Raw genomic sequence first — 25,843 nt, 5'->3', positions numbered from 1 at the left:
GTGTGGTCTGGGGCTAAGGCAGGCCAGAGTAGCCCTGGCTGTGAGCTGAGGCTTCACGCCATTTCCTCTGGCCCAGATTGCACCCAGCCATTCCTGCCAGCCCTCTAACTCAGTGTTTACTGCTTCCTTTGATTCCACCTGAAATGGCATGGGGTTGGGGAGGCTGGGGGGCAGGTTCTCTGAGGCCCAGAACTGAGAGGCCCCTGAACTCTCCTAGTCAACTTCTCTGGTATTAGAACAGATTAAATCTCAGAACAGGGCAGAGACTCCCATGGAGTAACCCAGCAAATCAGTGACAGGGCTGGGTTGGGAGCTCAAGCTTCTTGCCTGTCAGTCCATGACTCTGGACTAGAAGGAGAGGAACCGATGGAATCAAACAGCCTGACAGAACTTGAGGCCTCAGGTTAGCATGGAGCCAGAAGGGGACAGAGGTGGGAGGAGAGCCCCTCTAGCCCTGAGCCCAGCATGTGTCAGTCCACAAGCAGGGAAGGGAGGGGAGGGGATATTCTGAGGTCTGTGCTTGGGGAGGGGTGGGGGGAGGCAGCTGTAAGTACCCCTGCGCCTGGACTCAGCCAGGCCCTGCATAGGTGAGCTGGGCTATGCCATCCTTGATGGCAGGGAAGTCAGGGAGGCCAGTGTGGTGGAGGCGGCAACGGTAGCGGCCACAACTCTTGGCATACTGCAGGAAGCGGGGTGCACCAGGGAAGAGCACATGGTCAGCTAACACAGTGGCACCAGCTGGCAGCAGGGCATGGCCTTCCAGCAGCTGCAGGTCCCGCAGGTAACATCGGGGCCGGTGCGCCAGGAGCACCAGGTCAGCCCGACTCAGCTGGTACTGGGTTCTTAGACGTGGGATCACCTCCTCTGATCTCCCCACGATGAGCTCCACCTGCAGGGGGAGGCACTGGAGGTGAGGTTGGGAGGGATGACTGTTCTCCCACACCAGACCCCACTGGCATTTGGCTTATTTTGTGCCAGGCCCTGGCCAAGATCCCCATGTATGTTCTCATATTTCCTCTGGCTTCAGAACAAGAAATCAGAATCAGAATTGTGATTTCCATTTTACCACTGAAGAAGCTGAGGTTCAGAGGACAAGTGCTTTGCCCAGGATCACATAACTAACAAGAGGCAGACTAAGGTTTGGACCCAGATGGGTTCCAGAGACTTTCCTCTTAACTGCTGCTTTGTCATCCAGCAGCAAATATGTGCCAGTGACTTGGAAGAGGAAGATAAGAACTCAAACACTCTCCAAGATCATAGTTCCTAAGAAGAGCTGTTTCTTTCTCCTAGGTGGGAGACAGGGGAGGCTGACTAGTGTAAGGCCTAGGGTGGTAGGAAAGAGATCAGGGTTGGGGAGGTGGGGCCTGACCGTGTGCTCGTCAAAGCCAGCCAGGCGGATGAGTTTTTCAGCCACTGCTGCCGTGCGTGGATCCCGCTCCACGGTGAGAAGGCGACCCCCAGGGGGCAAAGCACGGGCAATAAGCAGTGTGGAGTACCCGCAGTAGGTGCCCAGCTCCAGTGCACAGGCAGGAGCCTTCTCCTCCACCAGCCGCATCAGGATCTGACCTATGGGAGGAAGTGGCTATTGTAGCAGACATGGGAGATGATGCAGGGGGCCTCATAGAAAGGGGTCTCAAATGCCCACTTGCCTCACTGCAGCCCCCAACTGGCTAGAATCTCATTTATTTTTTGGTTTATAGTCCTAGTAGCCCCATTGGTCTTCCTGCCCCTCCAAGCTTGCCTTCTTCACACCAGCCACTAGGAATCTTTCTAACAAATCTGACCCTATTGCTCCCTGTTTCCTATGATCCTAAAGGCCTTTGGGATTGAACATGGGATCCTCAGCCTGACATTCAGAAATTTCTTAGACCTGATCCTGTCCTTCCTTTCTGGTTTCAGCTCTCAATTCTTCCCACCACAACCATCCTGAACAACTGCGCCTAGAGTCAACCATGCTGGCTCATTCCTTCATGCCACATTCAGATACACGGCTGGCTTTGTCCTTCTCCACCTCACCTCTATCCTCAACTACCTGGCCAGCTCGAAAGCAGTCATTCTAGGCTCAGTTCAAATGTTGCTTTCTCTGGGAGGGCCCAGATGGAAAGCACCACCAAAATCCTAAAAGATCTTTGTTAGACCTTCCAGTTTCATTCTTCCTTGTTTTGTTCATTGAAATATCTTTCTAACCATTGAATTGGATGAATCTCTTAAATAAGACTCCAAAACACATGTGCTGGGAGGTGGGATTCAGACAAATCCAAGCAGACAGCTACCCTGAATGGGATGGGGGAGCCTCCATGGTGGGGGAGAATTACAGACCCATAATTACAAGGTTATGGGTTATGTGCTGAGATAGTTATTCCCTTGTATTATGCCCACTTTGAGGCCAGCCTTTGTGGCTGATTCATCCCTGTGGCTTCTACCTCTTTCTTCCCCAGCACAGCACATGTCTGATACAAAACAGGTAGTGATAAATTTTACTGGATGGATGAGTAATTTTACCCAGCTCCCTCCTTTCCAGAGGAGAGAAAAAGAGACCCATTGAAGATCAAGAATCTGCTCAAGTCACCCAGTAAGACAGTGGCAGATCGCAGATCTTCCTTCACCATCTTGGAGGTGCTTCCTGGAGCAGAAGGCTAGGAAACACTGACCTTTGGCAGGCCCCATGTGGCTCAGGTACTCGCAATGGCTGCTCCAGTGGTCCAGGGTGGTGAGGATGTGACCAGGGTCTCCAGGCAGGGCGTGGGTGAGCACATAGCTGAAGGCCCGCTCCTCCATCCGCAGCCCTGACAGGCAATCTCGGAGGCTCCGGAGCAAGACTGTGCGAACCAGCAGTCGGAAGTAATGCCGGTACCTCACCAACAATGTTACCACCAGGGGCAGGAAGGCCAGCGCGATGGCAGGGGACATGGTCCCTACCTGGGCCCTGAGGTGGAGGAAGGGAGGGAAACACACATGTCACTTGCCTGTCATTTGTGCAGCCCCTACCAGTGGCAATTATCCCTGTATTTTACACACCATGACTCAGATAAGGCTAAGTTCGTGTCCAGAGTCATACAGAAGAACTAGGATTTGAATCCAAGCTGGTCTGATTCCAGGCCCATACATTTTCAAGGACTCCATGCCACTTAAGTTCAGCACCCAATGCCAAACCATCTCTTCCCACTTCTGGACCCTGGCTCATCTTCACCTTGCTCCCTTCATCAGTTTTGCATCATCTCTGTAAGTCTCCCTTTTCAGGACCCCTTTTACCAGTTCTGCCTGAGTTCTTCTCCCACCTTACCCAGTGCCTGCTTGGTCTCTGACCCATTACTGTGTAACAACATAGCACAACTACAAAGTCAGGAACTCCTTCACTGTCACTACTCTGTGTCAGTAAAAGGCCATCAAAATACTCCATAGTGTGTTAGGATGAGATATCCTTACCACCACAGAACTCTCCCTCTGTCAGCATTTCCCTGGAAGGTGAGAATGGTCCTTGATTGGCATATTTATTCTCCAGTTCTGTCTCCCCTCTCCTGCACTCCCCTCCTCTGTCCTCTCTCAGAATTCCCTTCACAGTCACATAGAGACACAGCACACACTTTCCCCTAACTCAGCCTCTTCTCTCCCTCATCCCAAGACACCCACCCCCCATCCCCATGAACTCTGTCTTCTCCTGTGCCCTGGACCATCTTACCCTTTTGAGGCCACTGGTGGTAGTTAAGGGGGGGTGCTACTAAAAAGCATATATGAATGGGGTTAATAGATAGGTGAAGTGAAAGTCGCTCAGTCGTGTCTGACTCTGCAACCCCATGGACCATACAGTCCATGGAATTCTCCAGGCCAGAATACTGGAGTGGGTGGCCTTTCCCTTCTCCAGGTTGTCTTCCTAACCCAGGGATCAAACCCAGGTCTCCTGCATTGCAGGCAGATTCTTTACCAGCTGAGCCACAAGGGAAGCCTATAGGTAGGTGGTGATGGTGAATCTGAACTGGTGTGCTTGAGAACCCACATTCCAGGGCCCTGCTTACCTGGGCTGGACGCTCCTGCTTGGGAAGATCAGCGCATAGGACAGGAGGGGGAGTCCTTGGGGTGAGGAAGAACCCTAGGCAGGCTGGACTTGCTTTCAATTATTGATGCTGAGGCTGCTGTTGTTACCTGAGACCTGCCGTTCAAGTTACCAGCCCCAGGACATGCTGGAACTGCCTCCTACCCTTCAGGATCCCTCACAGAACTTCGAAATTCCAGGACCTTGATTTGAGGAATAACAGAACTACTTGGTTTGGTCACATTTTCTCCAATCCCTGAGTCAAGACATAGGTTATGGTGTGAGCCAAGGTGATGGGGGGCGGGGGGGGCGGGCTGTAATTTATTAATTCCAAATTCTAAGCCAGTGCTAAGGATTGAGTCTCAGAGAAGAGTCAGATCCTGTCCCTGTCCCCAGGAACTCCACCTTTGGTAGAAGAGATTGATACAGGGACAGAGAATAAAATATAATGGTGATCACTAGAATGCATGCTCCATGAACACGTGGGCTGTTGGCAAGCAGACCAGGTGGGAGAGACAGTGTGTCAGCCCATGGGTACAAAAACCAGAAAGTCAATCAGGAAACTTCCTAAGTATTTTTCCCTGTGGTTGGAAAGGCAGGAACTGCAAGATCTTTCACGACAGTCTTGGACTTGTGTTCAGAGTCCAAGGGAAGATGTGTGATGGTTCTAAGAGCACTTACTATGAGCTCTGTGTGTTAGATTACTCTGCTGTAAAAAGGCAGGATTGAAAAGAAATGCCTCAGGCCAAAGAAATCAGTGAGGTGGCCTCCACCTCCGCCACCAGGATTGAGCTCCTCTCTGCTTCAGTTTGTCAAAGTATAAAGACCCTTCTTCCAGTAAGTCTCAGAGCCCTAGTCCAGGTTGGGTGCCACACCCGCTGTGTGAGCCCGGGCCTGGCGCCAGCCAACTAGGCCTATGGGTGTGTACCCACACCGTGCGCTCTTTGAGCGCAGGGCCTGGATTCCACTCGCCCTTCTAATATCATTCAGGAGAGTATTTCATGACCGCAACTGGTATAATAAATTCATTCACTAGCCCACAGATATAGCCTGGTGGCCTCGGGAACTCATACACTTCACACGGGGACCTTTACACCCCGCAGTGGACGTCTCCAGCTGAGACCGGCAAAAGCTGAAGTCATGTGATCTACCACTCCCTTTCCTTGCATCACGTGTCTCACGGCCTGTCACGCAGGGTGTGCCCTCCCATTGGTTGGCTATGATCACGTGGTAGGGGCGGGGCCGGAAGCTTGGGTTCCGGCGGCAGCCGCGGCGGCGAAGCCGCTCCGGGAAGGGGTAGGCACAGGGGCGGGGGTTACTTGCTGGATGCTGGCGCCGGTCATGTGACCGGAAGGGCTCGTGACGGACGCCGTCCCTCCTCGGCGCGGCCTGAGCGCCCGGCCCGACCCCCGCCATGGGGTGCTGCTACAGCAGCGAGAACGAGGACTCGGACCAGGTGCGGCCGCCGCGGGCGGGGCGCGGGAATGAGGGCTGAGATTCTGGGGCATGGGGCCCAGAGAAAAGCCTGCAGAAACGGGTCACCTGGACTGCAGGGCTTACTCAGTACGGAGGCCCGGAGGGGACAGATTACAGAGGAGACGCCGGGCCGGGCTCCTATTCCTTTTAAAGCCCCAGTTCTTTCTGCACACCCCCCACGTTAAGATGTGCAGGCAGCCGCCAGTCCCGCTCGCTCCCGCCCCCTTCCCCTACTTTCAGACGTTTACAACTTAAAGGGTCCTCAGCCTCGGTCTTTGGGAAGCACTCCCTTCCCAGCTGCTGTGCCTTCTCTGTGCTTGTATTAGTGGGCTTTGTGAGTCCATTGTAGAGGTGGGTAAGCTGAAGCTCTTGAGTTAGATTGTCCCGATATGAATCAGGAATCTGTGTATACTCTGAATCCTTGGGGTTGAAAAAGGAAGGTCACTGCTGGTTTGGAGTCAGGGAAGGCCTCTGGAAGTTGGTGTCATTTAAGCTGATCAGTGAAGGATTTCATAGACACAGTGAGGGCATTGAGACGGTGGGAATTTGGAAGGCAACAAAATGCGTTTAGCTTTGGCTAGATTGCGGGCAAAGAGAAGTGGGATGGGAGCTCACTTTGGCCTGCCTCAGTGCAGTCCCTGCCTGGGGCCTGAGGGCTCCTGTAACTAGAGGGGTGTTCTGGGTGTTCGGCTGTAGATCTGATTCCTTGGCAGAAAGGGTTAAGCTGGGGCGGCCTGTACAGTTTTAAATTCTGCCTCTTCCCCTTGGTGTATTCTCACTTCTTGCTACACTTTAATCCCTGCCCTGCCTGCCTGACCTTTTTTGAGGACGGCGAGACCTTTTCAAGATGAAGTCCCAAGTCTCACTTGCCGTCTTGGTTGCCACTGATCCTGGATTTTACATTTCAAAACATATTGACAGGAAAACTGTAGAAAGATTTCAACAAGTAGTTCACAGTCTAGAGAAGTAGATGGTCACAGAAATGGATTATGTCACTGGTATAGGGGAAGTAGGTCTTCCCCAGTGACTCACATGAATCTATTTTGGGTCAAAGACTTAAGCTTGGGGAAAAGTCATTTATATGGGAGGCACGGGTGGCTCCTAGATCTCACTAAGTCTCCAAACACCTAGTGAACATATGTTCGTATTTCTATGCCTTATGTTAGGCATGCCATCCAGGCAGTACTTCACACTTCACCTCCTCCAGCTAGAAATCGGAGACAATACCCGTGCCTACTGGGAAAGCTATGGCCTAATGGGAAATTGTCCCATAAAGTATAATAGTGGATTCTTGCACAGAATGAGTCAAGGGTTAACTTTTTGTGAGAAAGGATACCAGCTTTTAATTGGAATTTCTACTGTCCTGAACCTCCCACCTTCCCCTTGATGGGCTTTCACTTCTGGTCCTAGTGCCCAGAGATGGTGTTTGATCAGTCCTGGGTGATATTTTTTGAAGTTTTTTTTTTTTTTTTTAAACTGTGGACCATTTTAAAATTCTTTATTGAACTTGTTACTGTATTGCTTCTGTTTTATGTTTTGGATTTTTGGCCAAAAGGCATGTGAGATTTTAGCTCCCTGACCAGGGATTGAACCTCCTCCCCCTGGAAGGCAAAGTCATAACACTGGACTGCCAGGAAAATCCCTGTCCTGGGTGATTTGAGACCTCAGGTGGAGAAGGTCTGCTTACCTAGTCTATAAGCCATAACCATTCACTGTCCACTCTCTTAGGTCTTGGGCAGGCATCTCTCCCATTCTCATATTGAACTCTTTGTTATAATAATAAAAAGAAATGTACATTATGTTACAGTTTTCAGAGATCTTTTACAGTTAATTTTGCTTGACTCTTGTCCAACGTCTGTCATATAGGTTTTAGTTATATCTATTTAAAGGTGAAGAAAAAGTTCAGAGAGGCTAAGTGATTTAGCCAAGCTTATAAAACAGAGGGCTTCCCAGATGGCACAGTGGTAAAGAATCCAGCTGCCATTGCAGGAGATGAGAGAAATGCAGGTTCAATCCCTGAGTGGGGAAGATCCCCTGGAGTAGGAAATGGCAACGCACTCCAGTATTCTTGCCTGGAAAATTCCATGGACAGAGGAGCCTGGTGGGCTACAGTCCATAGGGTCTCGAAGAGTTGAACACGACTGAACGATTGAGCAGACACACACAAAACTCAGAAGTGCTACAAGCAAGGTGCTTTGATGCCAAGGAATGTCTTTATCCACTGGGCTAAGCAGTGTCTTCTAGCTGTGCCCACAGACCAGGTGGCTAGTCATAGGCAGACTACATACATGTCTGTGAAGAGAAGATGGTGAAACACTACTCCCAGGTTGACGTTGACTTGAGGACAAATATTGGTGTGAAAAACCCTTCCCCATGTTCCATTCACCCTTTTGGGGGTGGGGGCAATGTTGTCTACTCTAATGGTGGTAGCATGGCCTCTTCCACGAGTTTAGGTCTCAGGAAAACAGTCTTGTACTTTTTCTTTTCTTTGGCTGTGTTGTGTCTTCACTGCTGTGAGGGCTTTTCTCTAGTTGTGGCGAGCAGCACCTAAGTTGCAGTGTGTGGGCTTCTCATTGTGGTGGCTTCTCGTTGGAGAGCACTGGCTCTAGGGCATGCCAGCTTCAGTAGTTACAGCACTCGGGTTCAGTAGTTGCACAGAGCCCTCCTGGGCTCTAGAGCACCAGGCTCAGTAGTTGTGACGCACAGGCTTAATTCTCTGTGGCAAGTGGGATCGTCCCATATCAGGAATCGAACCTGTCTCTCTTCCATTGACAGGTGGATTCTTTACCACTGAAACCCAAAACAGCCTTGTTCTTGAAGAACCCTGGATAGGGGAGAAGTGGCCTTGTCCTGCAGGAGCATCTGTCTGAAGTGGGGCTGGGGAAAAAAGATGGACATATAGAAAGCAACTCAGGCTTTATTATGGAGCCAACTTTCCTTAGAGATAGTTTAATCTTTGGCACAGATTTTGTCTTTCAAGTTCTTTAACACTTAGCCTGCGTTTTAGGTGGGTCAGGGGGTGTCTAAAGGATTTGGGAGCTGGATGAGCCAGGAGCCTAGAGCTTCTGTCTCACGCTGTTGGGAACTAAGGCCATGGGCAGCCTAGGCTTGAGAAAGAAGAGTAATGTCAAAGGACTGACCTTGCCTAGGGTGGGGCAGGAGGAAGTGTGCTCTGTAAGGAGAGTTGAGGAGCTGTTGGCAGGGGAACTGGGAGCCTGCAAGTGTGAAAAATTGTAATAGGAACTGAGATGGGCTTGGAATGGAGCACTGAGTCTGGTGGTCTGGCACTGAAGGCTGGTGAGTCAGCTTTAGTCAGGATGGCCCCTTGTCCCTGGCATCGTCCTGGGTACCCTTGTTCTTTATACTTTGGATACCCAGCATGATGGCTTATCCATTTTACAGCTGACACAAAGCCAGCAGGGATTTACAGCTGATGGGCTCAAGGCAGGGTTGTATTCAAAAAGATCACAGTAGATTAGATCAAGGGACTAAAACAAGATGAGGAGAAATAATATGTAGCATTATATAGGACCAGGGAGACTTGGTTTGGTCTCAGGTCAGTTCAGGGGTTGTGGTCATTGGCATGGGCCAGCAGAAACAGGACTCTGACACTAAGGAAGGCCCATTCACAGAGGTGTGGGGGCTTGGTGAGGGAGGGAGCAGCTCCATGTTCAAGTAAAGGTACACTGGGAGCACTGAGTTAGGTCCTGGGAATCCCACGCAAAGGGGAAAGGAGAGTGAACTCCTGAGAGTAGAAGGGCCCTGCCCTCAAGAAGGAACCGTTGGATGGTGGGACTAGAGCCTGCAGCTGAGACTCCTGAGGTAATATGAGGAATGGCCATTGAGAGGTTGGGCTTGCTTTCCCTTGGGGCCCAAGGCCTTGTCTGGCCCCACAGGGCCTCCATCGTGGGAGCAGACCGTCTGACCAGGGAGGATCTGGTCTGGGGGATCAGGTGGGCCATACTCGGGCTCCTGACTTGTATCAGTGTCCCCTCTAGACTCCACTGTTTTGGTATTTTCCACCTTCTCTGGCTTCCAGCCTCCAATATACTTTCTCTACCAGGTGCTGGACTGTTTCCTGAAGCTGCAAGGCTGTGACTAAATACCTGCTTTGTGCCTCTGTCCATCTTTTCAGGGCCTCTAGGACTGCTTGGTTCCACTTTAGCTCATCCTAGACCACCACCAGCCTAGCTCCCAAAGGCAAGCAGGATCTCGGTCCTGGAGCGGACACTTCCGTACAGTTGGGCACTTGGGATGTTCCTACTAAAATATTTTTGGTGCTTAAAGGTCAGAGCTGGGCTAAGAGGAGAGCCCAATAAGGTGGGTTGGATTAAGGGCCGTGGGGCTGATGTCTCCCCTGTGGTCTCTCCTAGGACCGAGAGGAGCGGAAGCTGCTGCTGGACCCTAGCAGCCCACCCACCAAAGCCCTCAATGGAGCCGAGCCCAACTATCACAGCCTGCCCTCTGCTCGCACCGATGAGCAGGCGCTGCTCTCCTCCATCCTCGCCAAGACAGCCAGGTGGGCATCACAGGACCGGGCCTGGGACAGCCCTCCTCCATGCATGTTAAAGACTGGGATTGGGGGCCAGACCCAGGATGCAGGGGATGGGCCAAGGTCAGTGGGGAGAGGCACTCCTGAACCCAGTCGTGCTCCTGTGGGCAAGCAAGGACACGATTATCAGATTGCCCTGGAGATATCATCTGGCAGGGAGTCTTGCTTGGCCCTCTTGGAAGCACCTTTCACCTCCTCTCTCTCCTTCTCCCCGAAGCAACATCATCGACGTGTCTGCTGCAGACTCCCAGGGCATGGAGCAGCACGAGTACATGGACCGGGCCCGGCAGTACAGGTGAGCTCCTGGCCAGCCTGGAGCCCGCGGGCTGCTTGGGCCCTTCCCTCCTCCTCCCTCTGCTCCAGCTTTGGAGCTCGGGCCCCAGTCCAGGCTCCTGGTTTGGGTGCGGCCCAGGAGGGTGGCCACAAATCACTCGGGTGCCTCAGTCAGTGTTCGTGTTGACCCAACTTGCCCTGTGACCTCCAAGGGTGTGGAAAGCAAAGGAGGTGGGCCTGGAGAGGCTTTGCGGTGAGCCAGGGCCCTGTCACCTGCTTCTCTGGTCTGAGGGATGAAGCCTGCCTGGGCGGGTTGGGCCAACTACTGTGGCCTGACTGCCTGTCCCCACCCTCCCCTCCCTTCCGCCAGCACCCGTTTGGCTGTGCTGAGCAGCAGCCTGACCCATTGGAAGAAGCTGCCGCCGCTGCCGTCTCTCACCAGCCAGCCCCACCAAGTGCTGGCCAGCGAGCCCGTCCCCCTCTCCGACTTGCAGCAGGTGAGCCACCCCTTGCCCCACCCTCTCCGCCTCTGAGGGGGTGGAGGAGTAGAGGGAGGGACCCTGGTGGCCTGTGGGCCCTGCTGTCTCCCACTTCACTCTTTTTCTCTCCTCCCCATGCCCACTCTTCAACCTTCGTTCTTTTTCTACCCTTTGTTCTTTGCACCTGTCTTTCCAATCCGTGCCTTTCTCCTTGGCTGCCTCTCCCCCGTCATTCCCTCCTCCCTGACCATCCAGTCCCCCTCTCCCACTCTGGATCTCCCTTCTCACTCCTCTGTTTCTCTCTCCCCGTCCCCCTGTCCCAGGTCTCCAGGATAGCTGCTTATGCCTACAGTGCACTTTCTCAGATCCGTGTGGACGCAAAAGAGGAGCTGGTTGTACAGTTCGGGATCCCGTGAAGAGAGGGGGTCCCTGGACAGCTCTTCTCCTCTCTTCGCTCCATCTCCACCCTGCCTCCCCTGGCCCCCAGCCACACTGCGGCTTATACAGTATCCTAACCTGCTACTAATCACAGAAGAAAGTGGAGGAGGAGGAGAAGAGTGAGGCGAGAAGCCTGAGCAAGTGAGGATGCAGCAAGGGAGGGTAGAACCATTTGGGACTGGCCTTCGAAGCTCTGGCCAGGGGTGGGGTGGGGGTCACAGGGACAAGGCCCGGTAGCTCTTCCCCGTCACTGGGAAGGTGGAGGTGCCAGTGTGGGGGTGGTCACTAGGGGGCCTGTTAGGGCCCCCTGCCCACCCTTCCTTGGCCTCACTCCTGTCCCCTGTCCTTGACTTGGTGCTCACGTGCACCTCATGAGGGCTTGTGACTAGGGTCTGGATGAGCTTGAGTTTGAATGAATTGAGTTTGTATTTCTAGCACCCTGGGTTTTTACATGTTTGGGGTTTTTTGGTTTTGTTTTGGTTTGTCATCCTCGATAAAGGACATGTATCCATCTGTGTGTTTGTTCCCACCCCTCTGTCCTGCCCACCACCCTCCTATTTACTTGTGGCTACTCCAGCCTGTGAGCAGCGTGATGGATGAGGGGGAGGGGGTGTCTTCTAGGGGCACTAAATGGAATCCAGGAGATTCCCAGGTCTTAGCTGAGACTCGACCCATGCTAACCTCAGATTGGATGAGACTGTGCTTGTCCCTTCTCCATCGATGGGAACACTATGAAAGCTGAACAGGCTGGACTCTGAGGCAGCCATCATCCTTCTGGGCATTGCCTCAGGCTCAGTGGAATTCCCAGGAAGCCTGGTGAGGGGGTGGAGGTCTGCAGGCAGACCAAGAGCACCTGATACAGAGTCAGCAGACACACAGTTTCAAGCAGAAGATTGTTTTTATCAAGAGAAATCTTAAGCAGAATCATAACACGCAAAACATGAGTGAGGAACTACTCTGATCTGATTGAAGTGGGGTGTCCAGAGGTCACAGCCCATCTTCCTGGCCTCCTTTCACGGAGGCCTCTGGGGCGTCTCCACAGAACCTTGGTGCTCTGTGAAGCAACTCTGACCTCAGGATATCTGAACTAAAGAGTACCAAAGGTCCCAGATGGGTTAGATACATTTCCCAGGGCTATGCCATCAGCTGAGGCCAGCAGGCCTTTCTTTCCATTTCCTCCTCGTTTCAGTGATGTAAGACCAGAACATGATGCTGGTTACCTGATTTGGGGGGCGTCTCTGCATGGGACAAGATAATCTGCCGAACAGTTCAAATCATTTATTGTCAAACCAAACTGACCACCCTCAGGCCTTTAGGACTGCTGGGGTCCTGGGAACCTCAGAGTGCGTTGTGCTTGATCCGGACCTTCTTTGGCTTGATGTTCATGCGTTTCCACACTTCAGCCGTTGTGCGGTCTGCTTTGGTGACCCCACTGAAGTCGAACGTGGTGATATGGGGCAGGGTGCACAGCACATATTGCCTGTGGGGAAGACTCGGGCTGGGGGCCGGCCCCCCTTGTAGGGCCCCTTTCCCCCTCCACCAGTCACTCTTGTCTCCCCTGACTGCAAGGAATGGACGGACTTGAGTAGAGTTTGGAGGAGACTGGATTTATCCTGATTGGCTGCAAGAAATGCCTAAAGCCTTCTACTCCCTTCCCTGGCCCAGGCAGAGCAGAAGGATGGTGTTGGGTTTCTAACCCTAGCTCTCCTCCTTTCCCTCATGGGAGCCCGGCTGGAGCCCACATCCAGGGCGGGGGACTTACCTATACCCCTTCTCCTCTTCAATGGGGTTCCCATGCAGGGTCAGGCTCCGGAGCCGAGGGAGGACAGCCAGCTTGTTCACTTCTCCAAGGCGCTGGATGCTGTTGCCATGGAGATAGAGGACACTCAGGTTGAAGAAAGTTGTCAGGACCTGTTGGGAAAGGAGACTGGAAGCTAGACTGGACAAAGCCCTGTATCTGTGCTCAGGACTGACTGGTGGCCAAAAAGGAAGAGTTTGGGGAACAACTTGTCACCTCACAGCCATGCTGGATTGAGATTGACTTTAGCATTTCATTTACCTTTGAAGGGGTTCAGGGGCACCACACTGACAGCACTGTGATCCTAGGGGCAGGTGGTACGGACCTGGGTCCCACCACTGCCACTGACTTGCCAGGCGCCTGTGTGTTCTCCTGGAGCCTTAGCTGTCCCTTCACTGAAGGCCATTCCAGCTTTAGTGTTGTAAGATTCTGTCACAACAGGGGACAGCACCTTGCTAGGTACATCAGAGCTTTTAAAAGAACTGTTAAATTGAAATCCCTGCACCTGGGGAACAGTTTGCAAGTCATACGATAGCTCCTGTCTTTCCTACCATAGAACTTGGATGAAAAGAGGCCAGTTTTGTTTGTTCCTTAACATTTAGCCTGAGTTCATGGACAGTAACTGCTGTTCTTTTAGTGACTACCTCTATTGAAGAACTCGGCACAGAGCACAGTGGGTGCCCAGTAAGCTACAATTTTACTTTAGCCTCCTATGTGAAGGCTTGCTGTGTGCTGGTTGCTTTTCATACGTTTTCATTTAAACCTCACAAAATGTTTATAATGCCGGCCTATTTATCTCCATTTTTCAGACAGGGAGGTTGAGGTTTTCAAAGGTTAGGAGCTTACCTAAGGTCACAAAGTCAGTAAGAGGCAAATCTAAAATTTGAACCTATAACTGTGTGAGCCCACAGCCATGCGCTTTGCACAGCACCATGTTGCGTTGCTACTTCCTTGATAACATGGGAGGTGGAGAGGCTGGGGGCTGGACAAGGTGGCTTCGGGCCCACCCTGACTGGACTCACAGGATCAATGGAAGTGAGGTCATTGAAGGACAGGTCGATCCAGGCCAGGTTCTCTGGATGCTCCAGGAGCTGTGAAACCGCATGGTTGAAGTCTCTCAGGTCAGTGAGGACATTGTTGTTTAACCGCAGGGACTGGGTCATTGACTTCCCCGACCTTGCGTGCCTTACTGGTCGTAGCCCTGTCCGGGGCTCCTCGCTTAACAGATCTGTGGGCACAGAGTGAGCTTTGGGTGTGTTATCTTTGCTTTTCTGGCTCTGGGGGGTGGGAAGGGACAGAGCTGGGAGGACTTGTAGCTAGAGGAGCTGGTAGGGCCATAACCTCATGTTGTGTCTTGTGCAATTGCATGCACTGTCCCACAGGCCCCAGCCGTTAGAGGGAGCTTGGATTAAGGGCCAAAGACTTCCCATCCCAAACTCTTGGTTTGGGTCACGTGCTCATGTCGACTGTCATTGGGTTCTCTGTATACCACTCCTGTGGGAATTGGAGGGAGGCACATTTTATAGATGAGGAAACCAAGAACAAGAGATGGACCTGAGCCAAGATGCTAAAGCACAAAATCCAGAATTATCTGCCAGCAGACCCTATAGAATTTCACTTCTAGAATTTCACACTCTAGATGTCCTCCCCCTTCTTCCGTTAATAGTAACTATGTGCGTCATACTGGACATACAATGGTGAACAAAAGGAGCAAGAGGCTCTGTATGGTAATAGAGCAGGGGTGAAGCAGATGTTTGTGTCTTGGAGGAGGTCACGTGAGCAGAATGAAAGCAAACAGTCAATTTAGTATGATAAATGCTCTTTAAATTGTGGAAGCACAGGAGAGGGGCTCCTAACCCAGTCTGAGAGCTCAGGGAAGTTTCCCAGGGAAGGCTGAGCCTGAGCTGGATATCTCAGTGGGTGAGGAGACATTAATCAGGCGAAGAAGAGTGGAAAAGGTGAGAAGAGCACTAGCAAAGGCACAGAGGTATGGGATGGCAGGGGCACACACGTATGTGCTGTGCAAGGGGGCAAGGAGCCTTGAAGACCAGGTTGAATGTCTTAGACTTTATCCTGTGGGAGGTAGGAAGCCACTGGGGGGTTGAAAGCAAAAGATGATTCACATCTTTCAGAAATGAGAGATCACTCTGAAGCTTCCATCATGGCTTTTTCAGTCATCCAAGCAAGGATGAAGGGGACACACAGCATGACTTGACGGTTGACTAGAAGTAAGGGTAGAGTGATATTCAAGGGTGTCGCTCAGTTTCTTGGTATTTGGGGAAATGTCAGTCCTACGGGCCAATGTGGGATGAAAAGGAGAAGCATGGTTGGGAAGGTGGGAGAGAAGTCAGTGAATCACCAGGGCAGGGCAGGGAGAACCAGGACAGGATAGTTTTAAAGATGCTCAGGGAATCCATAGTCTGTAGGAGTTGCAGGGAAATAAACTGAAAAGTAATTTTGGCAATTCAGAAGTCCTTGGTGACACTGTTGAGGGTTGTTTCAATGAAATGACAAGGGCCTGGGGGCAAGCTAGATTGGAGTGAGTTCAGGAGCAAATGAAAGGTAAGGAAATAATATAAACAGGTGGTATGTATAAACAGCACCCTCAGAAAGTTTGAGGAGGAGAGTTGGAAATAGAGCAATCTTTTTTTTTTTTTTTTTTTTAAGACTGATCTTAGAACCTATCTATATGGACCCTTTCCCTTCTTCTTCTTCTTTTTTTTTTTTTTTTCAACAGATAAGGTCCTGGGAGAGAATGGGCTCTGCCCAAGCTCACAGACTTGTCAGTGGCAGAGCCAGAACCACTCATCAGCTCAGCTGAGGTGATTAGATGTTTCCTGTTGTCCCTATTATGCCTTTAGTTACTTGTCTAAAGCTGCCTCCCAGAAAGGAAATATTTAGTATTTTCTGAACTGGTCAGCTTGTCTTCAACCTCCCCTCAGCTCTGACTGGACACACTTCTCTTCCACCCCTGCCCAACTTGAACTCAGCTGCAGGTCAGGCAGCATCCACCAGATGGCTCTCTGTCTTAGTCCTGGAGTGAGCAGAACCCACAGGTGGGCCTGAGGTTGGGGGGAGGTGGCAGAAGGGTCCTGTCCTGGAGGAGAGTACCCTAGCTCATGAATAAACTAATCCCTGCCTCACATCTCCTGACTTTGAACCCTGAGATGAAAGAGGAGTAAAAGTTAAGATCGAAATAAACCTGCATATGGACTAGTCTCCAGTTTGATGAGGCTGTGGCTTGGGAATACCACCAAGCATGGGCTGATCCCTAGCTGAGGGGGAGCCCCTGGGGATGGCATTGCCTAAAACTTGAGGCTGCCTGGGGTTACTGTTATCACAGGTGGAGGAGGGAGTCCAGGTTGCTATGGGTTACTGAGACTCAGACTCCCATCACAGCACTGCATTGCCTGAGGATCAGTCAAAGCTGCCCTGTTCAGAGTAGGCCAAGACAGGGCTGGAAACTGGACCAAAATGCCAACATTCAAAGAACTGGGGATTGTCTAGCTCCAGGATGATCTGAGGAAAACATAATCTGAAGAACTGGGGATTGTCTAGCTCCAGGATGATCTGAGGAAAACATAATCTGTCTTCATATTTCCGGAAGGGTTGCCGTGCAACTTTCCCCATATGTCCCCAGAGGGCAGGAGTTAGTCTGATGTGAAGAACTTCTGTATGTCATTCCTCACCCTGTAATGGAAGGGTTGGGAGCTGTGTGGTGTGGGACTCCCTAAACTGTCGGAGTGGTTAGAGGACTGTGCATTGGAGGTGGTAGACTGGTTGCCTTCTAAAGTCACTGTCGTTTCAGATTTTATGCTCCATATATTAATTCAGGAAATTGTGTACCAAGATCCCCTAAACTACCCTGTCCTCTAACCCCAATCAATTCTAAGTAAATACACCAAGTGCTGTGGAGAACCTGAGGGGCCTGGCCTTTTGGGGCTTAGATGTACCTCTATGCTTCTCCCTCCCTCACTTAGCAAGAATCCCCATGCCTGGCATATGTATACAGACCTACACACAGATATGTAGAAGTGCTTAATCATAGTTAGCTGCTCAATATTTAAGTACTGAAAGGGCATCTGCACAGATTACGTTTTGTGCTGTGCAGTTATCCTTGATCATAGTAACTCCTCTCCTCATTCTGAGGACATCATTGAGGGGCAAAACTACATCTCCTCACTCAGAGCTAGGAATTCCCAGGCTAGGTAGGAGTCATACTTCCTTCTTCCTCTGTCACCTCAGCTATCTTGTGCATAGCCATTATTTTAGCTAAAACCCTGTGGAACATGGACTCCCATTAGTCAGAAGTGATGGCGTGCATAAGGGAAGATCACAGCCAGCGGGTGTGTGAGAACAAGCAGGAGTTACTGTTGTGACTGATGTCAACCCAAGTTGTAAGTACCCTGAACCCAAACCCAAGTAGTATCCAGTATCCTTGATAACTATTCGTCTGCTTCTTGAACTTAAAGGTGGCCGCTGATTACCTAAGAGAGACAACCAAAGCCAGGTAATGCGTCTAGGATGGGCCAGCCTGTGTTCTGTGAGGACAGGTGTACTGATATGTTTATGAGAGCAGATAACAAAGACAGAAGAACTTCCCTGGGAAGAAGCTTATTACCTTGAGAATATGATCTTGCTGAAGCCTCCCTCTGTCCCCTCCTGAGAGGTACTAACTGCCCCCTTAGAAACACACTGAAAGATAAAATGAGCGTGGGCAGTGCTGGAACATGCAATAAGTGTGGGTGATAATGGAATAAACTTGGATATGACCAGAGTGAATATAAAATTTGTCAATAACTATTTAGAATGGAAACATGCCAGTTTGTTAGTAACAAGACCGTGCATGTTTCTACCGGTGATCACGACAGGCTTGTGTTCTGAGACAGGAGAGTAGGTTCTGCCTGTTGACTGGGATGCTGAAGCAGCCTGTATTTTTCTTCCATTAGTCTCTTCTCTCCAAATAAGAAATGGAGAATAAAACTATCAGCTGATAGACTAGCTCCCCAGTTTTCTTCCACCTGACTTTCCTGCCGTAGCCTGGATTCTTTTGAAGAGCATCAGTTACCCTAAAAGTCCCCTTGGTTCTTTTCAGATGTGCTGATTTTTTAAAAGGCCAGATTCTTCCACTCCCACCTCCCTACCCACTACTACTCCCCAAAATGGCGACAAAAATCCCACAGGCTTATAGGAAGAATCTCTTTAGGTTTTTAAGTAAAAGGCTGGTTTCTCCTTAGGGACACACCCAGCCTGCTGCCATGGTGAGTGGCGTGCTGTGCTCTGGGGGCTGACCTTGGGTCACGTGGATGCTTCGGAAGGAGTAGTCAAGAGGGGGCTCTTGCACCGAAGTGTTCATATAGTTCCGTTTGTTCATAGCTCAGGCCATCGTTTGTCAGGTGTAAGCATGGGCCCTGGGAATCCGGGTTCAGCCTGGGAGAACAGAGAAGGACTGGTGTTCGGCCCTCGGGTTTTCCCCAGAGCCCTCCACCCCAGGTTTGTGTGGCTGCATTTCTAATTGAAGATCCCAATCTTGATTCCTTGCATTTGTAGGGCACTTCATACTTCTCTGAGCACCTTCACATCCCTGAGAGTTCACTGACAGTTAAAACACCCACTTCTACTTTCCAGACGAAGAAACTGAGACCCCAGGGTGAAAGCACTTGCCCAGAGTTAAGCCAGTGAGTCAGCTGTGGACTACCATCATAGTCTCCTGAATCCTACTCAGACCCTTCCTGCTGCTCCACAGAAGTTACCACAGAGGCTGTCTTGATACCTATCCTCTGGTGACATCAACTGGGCTATTCCGTTGCTTAACAAACCCCTGAGGGCCTGTAGTGGATTTGGTGTCCGCCAGCCCTTTGCAGCCTAACACAGATGGGGATTTGCTACCTTCTCTGCTTGTCTGTTGGCCCTGTCATCTTTCCATCCAAAGACCTTACTTTCACTACATCCTGAATGTAGTTGTACATATATAAACACACATACACATAAAACCAGAGTCTGCCTCACTCTCACTCACCTGTCACTGATGCCTGAAACTCCACCATTAGGGATTCATTCCTTTGGGTTCAGGGATTGTTCCCTGTTAAAATGGAAATACCCCCCTGAGAGGGGTGAAGAGTGTTACCGTCATTTACAATGTGATGTGAATTGTCTTATCAGATCCTTTCCAGTTTGTTAGCTCAAATAAAGCTGAGAATTTTTCCAGACTGGGCAGAGCCATGAGACCACCGCTCACCTGGGAAGAGGAGAGCTGACACTTTCCCAGAGGGGTTTGTATGTGGCACAAACAGAAGATAAATAGACTGACAAGTATGTGTCCCAGTCAACCTCCCCTTCTCACGCCATCCACTACTGTCACCTTTGCGTTTACTACTTGTTTTCCAAAATGATGTGAGGTATTTAATGGTAATAACACACTCATGGAAAAGGATGATTTGTAGAAAAGAGCTGTCCTGACAGAAATATAATGAGCGTCACAAATGCCGGCCATGTGTGTAGTTTTTGTTTTCCCACATACATAATTTGAATTTTTCTAGTAGCTGTATAAAGAAAAGTCAAAAGAAACAGGTGAAATTAGGTTTAGTAATATATTTTATTTAACCCACTATGTCCAAAATGTCATTCAGCATATAATCAATATTAAAAATTGAGATACTTTACACTTACAGCACATCCCAGCTGGAGCAAGCTACCTGTCAAGTGCTCAGTAGCCGCATGTGAATACAGGCTACCATGCTGGACAGTATGGATGCAGAAAATGAAAACATGGAAGAGAAAGATTAGAAGCCAGAATAAAGGAAGTGAGAGAGGTGTACCAGGGAATTAGAAAATTCTGCCTCTACTTATCCCCCAAATTCCTGGAAGCTAAAGCAAAAGGGGGAAACTTAGCATATGTGGTTCTCATCATTTGATTCAAAGAAACAAACCATTTGTACGCAGAGACAATGAAATTCACAAATGTTATTAACATGGAATTTCTCTTAAAAACCACCGACCTTGTAGCTTGTAATTCAGCTTAAGCTTAATACAGTCCAGGTAAATTCCTTTTTTGGTGACTTAACATGTGCAAGGATAGAGTTGAACAGGTTTAGAGGAATGGAAAGTGAATTTCTTCCTCTCAAAAAGCAGCAGCCTCAGGAATTCCCTGATGGTCTAATGCTTTCACTGCTGAAGGTGCAGGTTTGATCTCTGGTTGGGGAACTAAGATCCCACAAGCCGTGCAGTACAGTCAAAAAATAAAATACATATAAACAAGTGAGATCTGTCAGCATGCTTACAGGTTAGGGAAAAAAGCATTCTCAACTGAGTTTTGGGAAAGTGCTGGCTTGAGTCACTTGACAGCTGAATTGTCTGTCAAGTGTGGGACGGACCTGATGGGCATGGGTTGTCAGTTGGGAGATCTGAATCTTTGGATATCAAATCTACAGACATGACAAAAAACACTTTATTCTTTTGTAGAAATACAGGAAGGTGGCTTGTGTTCTCAGCTAGACTTGAGGACCCACAACGAGTTTGATGCCTCTGAGTAAGACTGGATATTTTCTCAAAGTGAGTCCTTTGTTGGAACCCCAGAGTTCAGCCCTACAGGACATGGATTTTAGCTTACAGTATTTAAGGGCAGATTTTTATCATTAGTCTCCTTGACCATCAGAGAACCTCAGTGCAGTTCCAAAGGGCTTCTGAATTTGTGCAGCACCAGCTCCTGGTGCATTTTTCTAGAAGAGTTAGTATTAAAAAATGGAGCCCCAGTAGTTGGATAAACAGCCCATTGGAAAGAGTTATTAGTCTTCTCCATTTAAACAACAGCTCAGGCTGTGAACTAGTATTGTATCTTATTCATCATCTAGTACAGGACCTGGCTTACACACACTTGGGAAATGTTTGTGGGAGGAATGAATGAGACACTGCCAAATACAAGGATTTCTGTTTTGGGAGTGTTGATGCTAAACTGCTCTGACAATTGGCTTCAAGATTCAGCTGTTTGAGTCCACACCTCATTCACAGTAAGATATTTAATTCAATTCTTAGAACATTAGTTGAGTGCCTGCTGTTCTATGCCTGACCAGAAGGAATGAAGCCAAGATACAAATAATAGGACCCTGTCTGTCATGAGTAGAGGAAGGCCTGCTGGGTTGCTATTGATTGTAGAAACCAGCCTGCATCCAGTTCTAAGAAACAGCTGCATACTTAGTGAATACTCTTGTGTTTCAATACTCAGTTCTAGTGTACCCTCTTTGAAGACTTTCTTTCCAAATAAAATTGATCATTGTGTCCTGTGTTAACTCCCTGGATGAACCTTATCATGGTCTCCCCTGCATCCATCTCTTTTGCCCTCTGACTTTAATAGTTCCATCCACTCTGACGCTTGGTTCGGCCCTGTGACTTGCTTGGCCAAAAGGATGCTGGTAGACATGAAGCAAACAAGCTTAAAGAGAGGACCTGCCTTCATGCTCTTTGTCAGTGCCAAGAGAACACTGCTGGCCTGCTGGAGGGATATGAGAAACACGTGTAGGTGAGATACATGATAAAAAGAGCCAGCGATCCCAGGTGAGGCCATCCTAGACTAGCCTATAGTCAGCCTACCCCAGGTGAAGATCAGGAGAGTCACCGAACCCACATGCGACTGCAAACACATGAATGAGTCCAGCCAAGACCAGATGAAACACATGGCTGACTCAGAGACCTGGGAGCAATAATAAATGTTTCTTGTTTTGAGCCACCATGTTTTTGGATGGTTTGTTATGTAGCAGTAGCTAACAGATACATGCCCCCACTGTACTTTGAAAAAAAATTTCATCACAGCCTGTTTCCTCAAATGTAAAATGGAGACAAACCCTGTCTTGAAAGCTGTTGTATGTCCTGTAACAGATGTTCAATAAATAAAACCGGTTGTTCTCTCTGTACTTTTAAGCTTGAGGACAGGGACAGAAAGCAGACTTCTTTCTCTCTTCCCACCTTCCCACCTACCCTGCACTGAGCCTGAGTATTCACTAAAGGCTTGATGGACAAATGGATAAATAGAAAAATGAAAGAATAAAAGAATGAATGAATGATATCTTCAAGGTGTCACATAGTGAGCCTTGAAGTGACATATGTGAGGAGAAGTGTCAAGCTGTAAGGTTGCCTTATTCACTCAGTGGCTGTTTTTGGAGTCTTTTCTTCAAAGCTGCTATTCAGCCTCATGACCAAGAGCTAGTCAGACCCTAGTGTCTTCCTCATTTGTCTACACTGATTAACTTGATGAATGACAGGGTTAGGGGCATACCTACTCTGTTTTGAAGTTTTTCTTCTTGCAACTGGAAATATCCTTTACTGTTTTTCAATTTTGAAAGTTAACATGATAGCTGAATGAAGTCAAACAGAATAGAGAGGTACACAGAGTAGCAACTAAAAGTGTGACTCCCCATCTCACTCTCCAAGAGCGCTCATGATTTACAGTTTGGGAATATAACCTCCTATAAGACACACATAACAAAATTATATATTTTAAAATGAACCCATTCTGTCTATTCCTTTGTAAACCTACTTTTTTTCCTTTTCAAATTGTTGTAGATTCTTTTATCCTTTTTAATAGCTGCAGAGTGTTCCACAGAATTTGTGTGTAACCTACTTAATTTAACTTCATTCAATCAATCCCAAGCTGATGATGGAAATTTGTTTTCAGTTTGGGGAAACTGCTGACAATTGCAATTTGATTTGTTGATAGCCTATCCCTTCCCTCTCAGGTAAGTAGCAACATGATGGCCCAGGAAGCTTTGAGAAATATTCAGATGAACAGATCTGATAGGAGATTCAACAGCCTAGCCCCAGTAAGAGCTATTTATGGGCTACAGGTGGAAGGAAAATCGAAGAATGTCATGAAAAGTCTGCCACATAACCTAATGTATTCTGGGAAGATATATCTCCAGGTACCAAAGGGAGGCCCCAAATTCAACCTGGTTCTTGCCCCTCCTCCCCCAACAAACTACCATTTCTTACCCTCACCTCCAATTTTGCAGTCCAGCCAAACGCAACTACTCTGAGTAAGTTTCCTGCGCCTGCCTCTGGGCTTCTGTACATCCAGCTTTCTCTGGTGTACAGTTTCTTCTTTCTGCTGTGCTAATTTTTAATGACTCAACTCCAGTTTCCCTTTTTTTTTTTCATATCCAAGTCTGGGTGTGCAATTTCTCTTCTGGCCTCCCATCACACCCTTTATTTACCCTTGGTAGCACTCATAACACAAAGATTATCTCCTTACTACCTGTGTTTACATAAACTCCACTGGGGCAGAAGCCATGTTTTTCTCATGGCTGTATCCCTACAGTGGTGGCAAGAGTTATTTAGTTGCTTAATCATGTCTGACCCTTTGTGATTCTATGGACTATAGCCCACCAGGCACTTCTGTCTGTGGGATTTCCCAGGGAAGAATACTAGAGTGGGTTGCCATTTCCTTTTCCAGGGGATCTTCCTGACCCAAGGATCAAACCTGCATCTCCTGAATTGCAGGCAGATTCTTTGACTACTGAGCCACCAGGGAAGCCAGTGGTGGCAAGTAGTAAGTACTTAACAATATGTTAAACATTGTAACAGTGAATAATACTATAACAGAGAGGGACAGAAAGCTGCTATAATTGAGGGCTCTGAGCTGGTCTGGGCTCAGTCAGGGGAGCTATTCCAGAAGTGACTGCAAGAAATCTGAAGGATAAGTGCAAATAACTATGGCATAGGGAAAAGATGAACGTTTCAGGAAGAGAGAACAGCATGTGCAAAGGCTCTGTGGTGAGTGGTTTCTTGGAAATTTTGAAGACATTAAAGAAGGTCATATAACTGGAGGGAGAACGGGAAGTATGTATGGTTAGACCGGAGGTTGGAGAGGTGGGCAGGAGCCAAGTTGTTGCTGCTGCTAAGTCACTTCAGTTGTGTCCAACTCTGTGCGACCCCATGGACGGCAGCCCACCAGGCTTCTCTGTCCACGGAATTCTCTAGGCAAGAGTACTGGAGTGGGTTGCCATTTCCTTCTCCAGGAGCCAAGCTGAGATGTTGCCTAATGCTTAGAGCAGTAGGAAGCCCAAGGTATATTTTTAACTGGGAATGTTGTGGGGGAAGTGAACAATATCAGATTTACATTTTGAAGGGTTAGTCTGGTTGCAGTATGCAAAATGGCTGGGAGGGAAGGCAGGAAGGATGTGATGGGAGCTAGGAGTAGAAAAAAAAAAGATATTTAGAAGTAAAGTTGACAGGATTTTATAATGGATGGGAATGGAAGACGTATTAAAGATAACTCTTGTTGTTTTTTTTTTTTTTACTTCTGTAATGGTGGATACAGGTAAGACACTGGAAGAGATCCTGGCTTGGAGTACAATAGAGATTATGAGTTCAGCTGCAGACATGTTGAGTTTGGGTCTTTGAGATATCTGAAGGAGCTGTTAAAGATGCAATTGGTTCTATAGATCTGGAGCATGGGGATGAGGTTGGGCAGGGTTGGAGATACACACTTTTGTATTGATGCATATAGGTGGTAAACAAAGATGTGGATAAGACAATTCAAGAGGAGAATCTAGAGTGAGGTGGAAAGTTAGCCTAGGACAAAGCATGAGGGAGCTTTAAGATAGTAAGTGATCAATCAGGGTCAGTTAGGAGTCAACCAGAAGCTAGCTAATCATGGCAGCACCAGACACAGGTGCTGTGTTAAGATTGTTTACTTCTTGTTTAGTTAAATCTGTTTGATTTCCATTGCTTTCAGTCTCTCTAGTTCCCTTTCCCCATTTAAACTTTCAAGGAAAGATTTGAAACTCATTCAGGGCGAAATGTCAATAACCCAGTGTAGGCTATAAAAGGGTCTTTTGCCCCAGGGCAGTTAAACTACTTTGAATAAGTCCTTAAGCTAGAGAGGCTGTAGGCAAGCTAGAGACTTGGCTGGAAGATGGCAAACTGGGGTCTAGTCCTAGTTGTCACTGATTTGGTGTGTGGCCTCCGGCAAGTCACTGCTCCTCTATAGGTTTCAGTTTTCCAATCTGTGATATCCTTGGCCTCACTAAGCTCAAAAGAAAGACTGGATGTGAAAGCACTAGGTAAGTCGCTAAATATAACAAACCTGTCATGAATACTGTTAAAAGGAATGAAGCTTTAACTGCAGAACTTGGAGAAGCAGACCAGAGTGGTGTAGGGAGAAAATATAATTTAAGGACAGAACCCCTAATAAGTATGTGAGGGAAGATCCTGCTGACTCTCTGCAAAGGAGGCTCTACCCTGGGGTCTTCCTGCTTGGAAGGAAAGGGGCAATTCAAGCCCCAGAAAGTTTCCTACATCTCCAGAATTATGGACTGTGATTTACTCTAATCCTACTCCCATGTTTTGAAGACTTAGTCGACCAGAGGAAAACCAACCACACGTTTGACGGCGTTTCAAATCTCCCAGGATATGTCAGGGATTTGAGACAGTAGTACTAGGGGGAGGGATCCCATCTTTGTGACCGGGGATGTTCTTAAGACCCCCATATCTGTCTGAGTTTGTTTCTCAGAATTCCCTTCCCTCCCCTCGCCCATCTATCCCACAAGGGCTTGTGTCTCGTTCACTGTGAAAGGGGTGAAAGGCAAGTGGGGCGGGGGTAGGTCTCAGGTTCCTAAGAAAGAAAGCTCTTAGTCTTTCAGTGTGCCCCTCCCCTCTCCATAGAGTTCTTGTACCCTAGAGCAGGCTTCCTGTTTTCCCGCCCAACTCACCCGCAGTTGCTTCCCCTCCAGCCTCCGAGTCCACTATCTCACGGTTACTCAGCGCAACTCCATGGTAACTATTTACGTCACCACGTCCCCTCTAAG

General features: G+C 48.8%; 2 protein-coding genes across 2 annotated transcripts; one reads left to right on the top strand and one right to left on the bottom strand.

The window, feature by feature from the left end:
- On the bottom strand, positions 1 to 25,832 carry LOC133059899 (uncharacterized). The gene is made up of 12 exons (XM_061147643.1): positions 25,748 to 25,832; positions 19,066 to 19,150; positions 18,339 to 18,476; positions 14,069 to 14,274; positions 13,011 to 13,159; positions 12,590 to 12,728; positions 10,705 to 10,860; positions 5,212 to 5,455; positions 4,014 to 4,068; positions 2,652 to 2,926; positions 1,370 to 1,566; positions 1 to 889 (listed from the first exon to the last, which is right to left on the bottom strand). The coding sequence occupies exons 3-12, from the start codon at positions 18,418 to 18,420 to the stop codon at positions 569 to 571; spliced, it is 1,824 nt and encodes a 607-aa protein (XP_061003626.1). The 5' UTR covers positions 18,421 to 18,476; positions 19,066 to 19,150; positions 25,748 to 25,832; the 3' UTR covers positions 1 to 568.
- On the top strand, positions 5,311 to 11,759 carry LAMTOR1 (late endosomal/lysosomal adaptor, MAPK and MTOR activator 1). Its single transcript, XM_061149473.1, has 5 exons — positions 5,311 to 5,486; positions 9,880 to 10,025; positions 10,276 to 10,353; positions 10,702 to 10,828; positions 11,134 to 11,759. The coding sequence occupies exons 1-5, from the start codon at positions 5,445 to 5,447 to the stop codon at positions 11,224 to 11,226; spliced, it is 486 nt and encodes a 161-aa protein (XP_061005456.1). The 5' UTR covers positions 5,311 to 5,444; the 3' UTR covers positions 11,227 to 11,759.
- Positions 25,833 to 25,843: the final 11 nt, after the last annotated feature.

The sequence above is a fragment of the Dama dama genome, chromosome 1 (assembly GCF_033118175.1).
Source record: "Dama dama isolate Ldn47 chromosome 1, ASM3311817v1, whole genome shotgun sequence".
Lineage (NCBI taxonomy): Eukaryota > Metazoa > Chordata > Mammalia > Artiodactyla > Cervidae > Dama > Dama dama.
The sequence above is the reverse complement of the archived record's forward strand: the minus strand, read 5'-3'. Positions and strand labels throughout refer to the sequence as shown.

Excerpts from the sequence above, each read along its gene's own strand:
- LOC133059899 (XM_061147643.1), bottom strand. The coding sequence starts at position 18,420 with ATGAACAAACGGAACTATATGAACACTTCGGTGCAAGAGCCCCCTCTT. Across the intron at positions 14,275-18,338 it reads AAGCATCCACGTGACCCAAG|ATCTGTTAAGCGAGGAGCCC; the intron begins GTCAGCCCCCAG and ends CTGTGCCCACAG. Across the intron at positions 5,456-10,704 it reads TGCTCAGCACAGCCAAACGG|CAGCACCCCATGGCGGGGGT; the intron begins GTGCTGGCGGAA and ends TCGCTGCTGTAG.
- LAMTOR1 (XM_061149473.1), top strand. The coding sequence starts at position 5,445 with ATGGGGTGCTGCTACAGCAGCGAGAACGAGGACTCGGACCAG. Across the intron at positions 10,354-10,701 it reads GACCGGGCCCGGCAGTACAG|CACCCGTTTGGCTGTGCTGA; the intron begins GTGAGCTCCTGG and ends CCCTTCCGCCAG. Across the intron at positions 10,829-11,133 it reads CCCTCTCCGACTTGCAGCAG|GTCTCCAGGATAGCTGCTTA; the intron begins GTGAGCCACCCC and ends CCCCTGTCCCAG.